General features: G+C 42.7%; 1 protein-coding gene across 1 annotated transcript in view; it reads left to right on the forward strand.

Moving 5' to 3' along the window:
* LOC308076492 (arylsulfatase I-like) overlaps positions 1-4,888 on the forward strand; it is a gene marked incomplete at its 3' end in the record, with an annotated part of 13,265 nt that extends 8,377 nt beyond the window's left edge. The window contains exons 6-7 of the mRNA XM_080416815.1: positions 2,378-2,728; positions 4,449-4,888. Of these exons, the coding sequence (XP_080272941.1) occupies positions 2,378-2,728; positions 4,449-4,888 (791 nt within the window). The remainder of the gene's footprint in view (positions 1-2,377; positions 2,729-4,448) is intronic.
* Between the last annotated feature and the right edge of the window lie 5,066 nt (positions 4,889-9,954).

Genomic DNA, 9,954 nt, shown 5'->3' on the forward strand with positions numbered 1-9,954 from the left:
ACTTTGAGCTTGTAGATCGGCTATTTGTGCTATTTTTGAACTGGAATCCTGAAAAGTAAAATTTTTATTTAATTTCAAATGCATTTAGTTATACTTATGATGAACTTTAACTACTTTATGAACTACTTTATGAACTACTTTATGAACTACTTTATGAACTACTTTATGAACTACTTTATGAACTACTTTATGAACTACTTTATGAACTTAAATACAAATACATTAAAAAAGACAATAGAATTTTAATACATTAAAGGGATAGTTCACCCCCAAAATGACTTTTTTCCTATCGATTAGTCACCCCATGGAGACGTTATTGTCTCCGCCGGAGGCGGAGAGTATGTTTTCGCTTCGTCCCTCCGTGTGTTCACCTCCCTCCTAGCCAAGCTAACATTGGTCAAGCTCCACGTGACACGTGTCAATATGTTGACACCAATGCTTTTGATTGGCTAGAGGGACGCATGACGAAATTAAATCCTATAAATAGGTGTGTCACTTCAAAAAGCCATTTATGTTTTTGAAGTGAGGTAAGACAGGATCAATCAGTCTTGATTGGAACAGTACCTTCCAGTACAAATCACCCGTCCGTCCGTGCGTGTGTCCCTCTGAGAACACCTAACATTGGTCAGTTTCACATGACATCACAATATGTAATATAAATATATAAATAGCTTAGACAGGAGAGGCTGAGATCACACAATGCACAATTAACAACAGGACGCATTAAATACATTGCGCTCACAGCTGGGGAAGCTAAAACTGCTAATCATTGACGAAGTTTCCATGGTTCTTCTACATCACATTCACAAACGCCTTCAAGACATCACAGGCATACACAGCTCAGAGTCCCGTTTTGGCAATGTCAGTATCCTTGCAGTCGGTGACCTGTACCAACTACCACCAGTCATGGCAAAACAAGTATTCGATACCCCTTCTGATGCCTATGTCAGACTACATGGTTCATTGTGGAAAGAAAACTTCCAACTATTTGAACAAACAGAAACGATGCGCCAGAAAGATGACCAACCCTTTGCAGAACTGCTTATGAGAGTTCGTACAAACACATGCTGTGCAGAAGACATTGCACTGCTACACACCAGAATCGTCTCTAAAACAGATCCCTCATACCCAAGTGACGCATTGCATGTCTTCAGAACAAATGCAGCCACAGATTCACACAATGGCGAAAAGCTAATAAAGTTGCCAACAGAAATATCCAACATCACCGCAATTTATTCACAAAAAGATTGTAAGACAGGACTAGTTAATGTTACACTATCAAGCAACCCATCGCATACAGGAGGCTTACGGGAGGTCGTGTCTGTAGCAGTTGGGGCCAGAGTCATGTTGACAACCAACATCAATGTCTCTGACATTGTTCCTCATCTCAGGGGTACATCAATTACTTTAACATTCACCTTTTAACAAATAACTTTTTGTTTAACTGAAAGATATATCTTTTACCCTACTGTAGCTCATTAGTTATTGTTATGATAATATAATTGCTATGATATAGTAACATGTTCTATTTTAAGTAAGAATTAGAACATTCCTAGAGAACTATGGTTAAAGATCGGGTAAGTGATTTCATTTGATTAAAATAGCACAGGTCTGCTGGCGGAGACTTGTGCTCCGAGGAGCACATTTTCTAGTTATTTTTGTTTTTGTCTCATTGCTAAGCCAATAATTTGATGACTGATGAATTCAAGTCTCTGTGGGGTGATTAATTTGGGTGAACTATCCCTTTAAGCTACTAAAATAGTAGTAATTAAAGTGGGTCATGTTTGCATGTTTGGAATTGTAACAATCAATCAATAATATATCAGAATTCTGATATTAACCTGTGGGTCACATTAAGTGAAGGTGGGGGCCGCATGTGGGCCCCGGGCCGCCAGTTGCCCATGTATGCTCTGGGGCTCCTGGGCTGTGCAATACCCTCCTTGACCACCTGGGTGTACCACAGGCCCTTGATGTTTTTCAAAAACCTTCCTTTTTATCAAGGCATGTATCTGCACTACTTCCAGCTCCTTTGTGTGTTTTCAAACTCTTTATAGTTGTGTATAGATTCAACCTTTTAAAAGAAGCATAAAATAATTAAATATGTCAGTCATTTCTTTGTATTTCATTTTTTTGTCATATCTGCAATTCTTGATTATGAAACCTAAAAGGCAAACAGAAATGTAATTTGTATTCATAGTGTTCCAATGTTCAATGCCATTCAATTGTTAATCTGCAATTATTAGTTTGACAATTCATCGTCAACTGAAGGCATGAGGGCCTTCATTTAGTTTAGTTTTATGTCATTTTTTATTTCAATGTGTTTACTCTGTATTGCTTTATACATTATTTATACATTAAATGTTTTGTTTTTTTAAAGGCACCTACTGGGAGGGCGGGGTGAGGGGGCTGGGCTTCGTCCACAGCCCCCTGCTGAGGAGGAAGAGGAGGGTGAGCAAGGCCCTGGTCCACATCACTGACTGGTACCCCACCCTGGTGGGGCTGGCGGGGGGCAACGTGACGGAGGAGGAGGGGGAGGGTCCGGGTCTGGACGGGTATGACGTGTGGGGGGCCATCAGCGAGGGCACGGAGTCCCCCCGCCTGGAGATCCTTCACAACATCGACCCTCTGTACAACCCGGCCCGGGGCGGCTCCCTGCAGAGCGGACACGGCATCTGGAACACGGCCGTGCAGGCGGCCATACGGCACGGAGACTGGAAGCTGCTCACTGGTACGTTCTCTGGTCTGTTCTGGGGGTCCACGAGGGGCAGAGAACCTAGAACCTGTGGTTCTCAACCTTTTCAGACCCTGACCCCCCAAAATAATCATATTTGAACTGCAGGGACCCCCTAAAATAATCATATTTGAACTGGGGACCCCCCCCAAAATAATCATATTTGAACTGGGGACCCCCCACCCTGACAAGCACTTGGAATGTAGGAGTTGAGGCGTTACATTTAGATGCCTCAACAGATAGATATTGTGAAAATTGCGAGGCGTTGTGAGCTTGTAGATCGGCTATTTTCAGTGGGACCCCACAAAGTGCTCCAGGAAAGTGCTACCAATGTACTCCTAGTTTAGCTGAAACCTGACCTAAGGAGTTTCCAAAACACACCAACGCGGGGGTCACTTCGCAATTTACTCCCACATGGGGGTCCTTGAGGGGGTTCCAGGGGTCCTCAGCCGAATGTGTTAATATAGCATCAAAATCTGTTTAAATCACTTGAACCCCTATGTACTGTATACATCGACTTTGTCGCGCTCCGAAAATAGCGAATATAGATCTGCTATTTTAGGCAGTATAAATCGGGCATTATGACACCATCACGGCCCGGCCGTCTGTATACATTTTAGTCGACTAAATCAACTGATATTTAGTCAACTAAAACTAAAAGTAGACTAAAACGAAAACATTTGAGATGACTAAAATGTGACTAAAACTGAATGGAATTTTATTCAAAAGACTAAACCAAAAATGTATGTCGAAATCAACGCTGCAAGTGGACCTGGGCTCTGGGGTTCATATAGTTTACCTGTGATCATAGTTTACTGAGACACTACACTGTCTCTCTGTCTCTATGTATGTGTTTACCTTGTTTACTGTAAGTCACTCTGGATAAACATTCTTCTATTGATTGATTGATTGATTCTCAACCTGTAGGTGGGGGGGAGGGGGGGGGGGGGTTGTCCCCAGATGATTAGATCAAGGGTCTTCAACGTTTTCAGGCCAAGGACCCCTTGGCTGAGAGCGAGATAAAGCAGGGACCCCCCATTATATATTGTATAGAATATAATCTTTTCATAGATTTCATAGATAGCTTCATAGACTTGTTTGACAGCGCTGTCATCAGTGTTGGATTCATGTTAATGTGTGCTTTCAGACTTTCAACCACATAAACCGCCCATACTAAGTAAACTTGACCCACTCTGTACTTGGTCTGCTCTTTTCCCCCCCCCCTACACCAGACCTCTTTGGCGAAAAATAGCAGATCTACAAGCGCACAACGCCTCGCGCTGCGAGGCGTTGTGCGCTTGTAGATCTGCTATTTTTGGCTAAAGCTTTCCTCAGAATAGGGATGCTTGGTTGAAGGGGTTAATGTAAAAATCACAAAGATTTGGCGGCCCCCCCTGTAGTAACTCTGAGGACCCCCTAGGGGTCCCGGACCCTCCTGTTGAAGACCCCTGGATTAGATGAATGTGCAACATTGTTTTCTCACTCAACAGTAAACAGAGCAACATACAGTATACAGTGAGTGTATACAGGGTATCTGTACATTTATAAAGTGACAATTCAATACCTCTAAAATATATAATAATAATTTCCAAATTGTCAAATATGACCTAAGAAAGAGGCAAGAATTGTGAAAATAGCCGATCTACAAGCTCACGACCTGCGAGGCGGTGTGAATGCTAAAATGCCTAAATTGTCTCTATACTGTGGACCCCCACAGGAGACCCCGGCTACGGGGACTGGACCCCTCCCCAGACCCTGCCGGGGTTCCCGGGCTCCTGGTGGAACCTGGAGCGCCACACCCAGCAGTCCCTGCAGTCCCTGTGGCTGTTCAACGTGTCGGCGGACCCCTACGAGCGCCACGACCTGGCGGCGCGGCGCCCCGACGTGGTCAAACTGCTGCTGGGACGCCTGCTCTACTACAACCGCACCGCCGTGCCGGTCCGATACCCGCGGGAGGACCCCCGCGCCCACCCCGACCTGAACGGGGGGGCCTGGGGCCCCTGGCTGGGGGAGGGCGAGGAGGAGGACCACCAGGACGGGGGCGGGGTCTATCGCAGGAAGGACAAGGCCAAGGACGGGAGGAAGAGGCTGAAGTTGTCCAAGAGCAAGTCTTTCTTCAGGAGACTGAACACCAGGATCATGTCCAACAGAATATAGTCTTTGGGCTGTTCAAAAACAGCAGATCTACAAGCTCGTAGCGCGGCGCTACGAGTGCCGCGCTACGAGCTTGTAGATCTGCTATAAAAAAAAAAAATCGTGACAATAATTGTGCAAATCTTTGAATATATATATTTTTAAAGCGAACATTTGTAACTCAAATCTTTTCCTCTGGGGGGTCCCTGGAACAACATATTTTGAGATGGGGGTCCCTGGAACAACATATTTTGAGATGGGGGTCCGCGGGCAAATACGTATCATTTTGGGGGTCCTTGACGTGGGAAAAGTTTGAGAACCACTGATTTATAGCAAAGTACGTTTTTTCAAACAAATGATTTAGAAGACATTTGTAGAATCCCCCCAGAAGCAAAGATTAGAGTTAAAAATGTTCGATAAAAAAAATATATATTCAAAGATTTGCACACATTTTCAAGATCTTTCAAAAAATTGCAGATCTACAAGCTCATAGCGCGGCACTCGGTGCCGCGCTATGAGCTTGTAGATCTGCTATTTTTGAATAGCCTTAATGGATAGTCTTAATGGATTAACACATTGACTGCCATTGACATCATTTGGTGATGTCAGTGATGTCAGATAGAGGGCGCTCTTCTGCAACGTGTCACCGTGATCCTAGGACTCCTGAAGAAGAATGCACCCGGAAATCACCTGATCTAAAAATAAATCCAGCCCGTCCGGTCTAACGTCATCAGATTTATAAAAATACATTTATCTCTGATTTATTTTCTCAGATTGCGTAGACGAGCTATGTTCTACTGCCGATAACTAAAGAACGCAAGATCACGGTTACAATGTTTCTGTGGGTCTCGAGAGATTAATAAAAAGGCTGGCAGTGGTTGATTAATTAATACATTAATTCCCGGCGGTTAATGTGTTAAACATGTAGTGTTGTTGTTAGTAGGAATAAAACACAGAAGCATCCGGGAGGAAGTGGACTAAGTAAGAGAAGGGGAGGAGCCAAACAGAGATGCTGTTTCTACACAAAAAAAATATATTTTCCTTTCTTTTTCCTTTTTGACCGAATGGGTTCTCAGATTGAACAGAATATAACACTCTGTTTGTATACACTAGTTACTGGGAACCATGGCCATTCTGAACCATGCCCGTTGGTTCTGAACCATGCCCGTTGGTTCTGAACCATGCCCGTTGGGAACCATGCCCGTGGGGACTGTTTTGATTGAATACTTTACAGACAGAAATACAAACAGCACAAGTACAGTCGAACACTATTTACTGGGAACGATGTCCGTTGGGAACAATATTGCTCGTTTGAACACATGCCCCTCCGGTTGTACCCGTGATCAGATTACTTAGTGCAGTACTCATTACCACAGTGCTTGGAAGCCAGTCTATGACATCAGTAGTATGACATCATATTTGATGTCATCAGGAATCTCCATATATGGACATGAAAAGGGACACACACAGACAGACAGACAGACTGACCCCTCCCTCAGGTCCACACACTGCCAGTTTCTGGAGGTATGTTGTGGAGGTATGCTGTGCAGATATGTTCTGGAGATATGCCACGGACCAACATACACATACACATACATTCTGTACAGATTCTATAGTGCGTATTATAGTCGCAGTCGGGTGGAGAAAAAAAAATCACTTTTCCGAAAATGTCAAAAAGAAGCTGCATGTGTTCCAATAGATCCAATGTAGTTATGATTTAGTCACAACGAGCTCTCGTTAATACTTTTCACTGGTTCTATGTTTATAAAATCCACAGACAGAATGAACCACTTTTACTTTCAATGTTGGTTTGTTCATTTTCTTCCAGAACTGTGTGGTGATGTTAGGCTCAGTCTATAAACACGTTTAAATCACTATTGAAGACATACTTTACTTTCCTCTGACCTTTGAGCACAGCTGAGACAAGCAGGCACCCTACGACCTTTGACCTTGCTCACTGCTACTGTTGTTGTGTGCTGCTTTCCTTTTTGGGCGGTGAAACCGCCCCTATAAGTGAGATTTGGAAAAATGTACATTTTCCTGCGCTGTGATCTGGGCCCAGGAAATTTGTAGAATTATCCTGCGCTGTGATTGGCCAATCACAGTCTATTCGGGACTGTGATTGGCCAGTGTCACATGACACATGTGCATAGCCCTATATAAGTAACCATAACTTGAAAAAAACCAAATATTTGTTTTTTTCAAGTTATGGTTTTGTCCATCATAAAGAGTGTTTCAATAAATGTATTTATCTTTTGTACATGATTGGTTGACTCCATTCAGTATTGTGATTAGCTAGCAAGACACCGCCCACTTCACACAGGGTGTGATTTTTGGGCGGTGAAACCGCCCCTATAAGTGAGATTTGGAAAAATGTACATTTTCCTGCGCTGAGATCTGGGCCCAGGAAATTTGTAGAATTATCCTGCGCTGTGATTGGCCAATCACAGTCTATTCAGGACTGTGATTGGCCAGTGTCACATGACACATGTGCATAGCCCTATATAAGCAACCATAACTCGAAAAAAACGAAAACTGTTTTTTTCGAGTTATGGTTTCGTCCATCATAAAGAGTGTTTCAATAAATGTATTTATCTTTTGTACATGATTGGTTGACTCCATTCAGTATTGTGATTAGCTAGCAAGACACCGCCCACTTCACACAGGGTGTGATTTTTTTCTCTTATTTTGCATTTTCATTGTGTTTTCTACCATGTGTTTATTGTGTAGTGTGTATTGTGTTGTGTTTTATTGTGTAGTGTTTATTGTGTTGTGTTTTATTGTGTAGTGTTTATTGTGTTGTGTTTTATTGTGTAGTGTTTATTGTGTTGTGTTTTATTGTGTAGTGTTTATTGTGTTGTGTTTTATTGTGGTGTGTTATATTGTGGTGTGTTATATTGTGTTGTGTTTTATTGTGTAGTGTTTATTGTGGTGTGTTACATTGTGTTGTGTTTTGCTGTTGTTGAATCTGTGCAGCACTTTGGTTCATGGCTTCTGTCATTTTAAATGTTCTTTATAAATAAACTTTGAGTTGACTTGTAGATCGGCTCTTGTTGCGTTTTGAGCGACACTGTTGCTACACCAAGTAGGGCTTTAACTGTTGAAACATGAAGATACAAGGTTTCTCTATGATAAAGCTGCTTCATTTATGATGACATGGAGCTAGGAGTTAGGAGTTAGCTAGGACTTAGGAGCTAGGAGTTAGGAGTTAGGAGCTAGGAAGGTGACACTTCCTTTTAAAGAGCTACTCTCTCCAGCAAGGAGAGTCTAGCTCATATTTTAAAGCTCACAACGCACCACTGAGCTTGTACATCGTCTATTTTTGCTTTTGCTTTTCTTTTTAAGTGAATGCTAAAGTGTGTGTGTGTGTGTGTGTGTGTGTGTGTGTGTGTGTGTGTGTGTGTGTGTGTGTGTGTGTGTGTGTGTGTGTGTGTGTGTGTGTGTGTGTGTGTGTGTGTGTGTAATATAAATATTGAACCCATGGAAGATGGTCTATTTTCTGCTTAGAGGTTTGGTGTAGAGAGAGCTATAATCCTAATCTTAACCCTATATAACCCATGTGGACGTGAGTCTGGAGTCGGGGCAACGAGCAGGGAAAAGGGCCGATGGGCCGACCATGTTGCTAGGCAACAAGCGGGGCGGGGCGTACCGTGGGAGCTGAGGACAGGAAGCCTGTGGACAGAATGAGCGTCCCACCAGCCCAACCGGACATACAGCAGCACTGGACGGGACGGTGTCGACAGACTGTAGACAGAGTTACACATCCCACAGAGGAGCAGGGAAGACATTATTACCAGTGGTGTAAAGTACCTAAGTACGCTTACTTAAGTACTGTACTTGGAGTATTTCCAATTTTCAGTACTTTTACTTCTACTCCACTACATCATTTTTCATCCAAATTAAGTCCTATGTTGTCTATTCTAGCGAGCCAGACTATTGCCTCCCACTATGTTCAAATGCTTCTGTCTGTCTGTCTGTCTGTCTGTCTGTCTGTCATACAGTCTGTCTGTCATACAGTCTGTCTGTCTGTCTGTCTGTCTGTCTGTCTGTCTGTCTGTCATACAGTCTGTCTGTCTGTCATACAGTCTGTCTGTCTGTCTGTCATACAGTCTGGAGCAACAGAAGCTCTGAAAAGGATCAATTTAAAGCACAATAAAGTGGATGTGATGCCTCCTCCCCGCTTCCATTTCGCGCAAATGTATCTGAATATATATATCTAAATCATCTAAGCATAATATAACTGGCTGCTTAGCAGAGATAGAAATTTAAAAAATATGTAAAGATATTTTTTCGTGAATAGAAATGACGAACAGATGACAGCTTCCTGTCTTGGATTTCGGGAGATGTAATTCCAGACTCTATTCACCTGTTTCCTAGGCTGTGTGTTTTCCACTTCCTGTCGATTTCATTGGATATCATTGGTCATCTGACCAGTTTCATTGGATATCATTGGATCAAATCGACAGGAAGTGGAAAACACACAGCCTAGGAAACAGGTGAATATAACATTCAGGAGGTGTAGTTCCAGACTCTATATAACATTCAGGAGGTGTAGTTCTAGACTCTATATAACATTCAGGAGGTGTAGTTCCAGACTCTATATAGCATTCAGGAGGTGTAGTTCCAGACTCTATATAGCATTCAGGAGGTGTAGTTCCAGACTCTATATAACATTCAGGAGGTGTAGTTCCAGACTCTATATAGCATTCAGGAGGTGTAGTTCCAGACTCTATATAGCATTCAGGAGGTGTAGTTCCAGACTCTATATAGCATTCAGGAGGTGTAGTTCCAGACTCTATATAGCATTCAGGAGGTGTAGTTCCAGACTCTATATAACATTCAGGAGGTGTAGTTCCAGACTCTATATAGCATTCAGGAGGTGTAGTTCTAGACTCTATATAACATGAACATGAATGATAATGATTTATAGATAAGCCCTAAGAATCTTGTTAACCCGTTACAAAGCCTGTCAAAAGAACCTACTGTAGTGTGTAAGTGGTGGTTTGCATGTTGTCCTGTAAACCACACTTCACACCCACACGTCTGATGATAAAACGTGTCCGTTTCCTCCTGCTGTGTTGTTATTAAAA

The sequence above is a fragment of the Gymnoscopelus braueri genome (assembly GCF_963280865.1).
Source record: "Gymnoscopelus braueri genome assembly, chromosome: 20".
NCBI lineage: Eukaryota > Metazoa > Chordata > Actinopteri > Myctophiformes > Myctophidae > Gymnoscopelus > Gymnoscopelus braueri.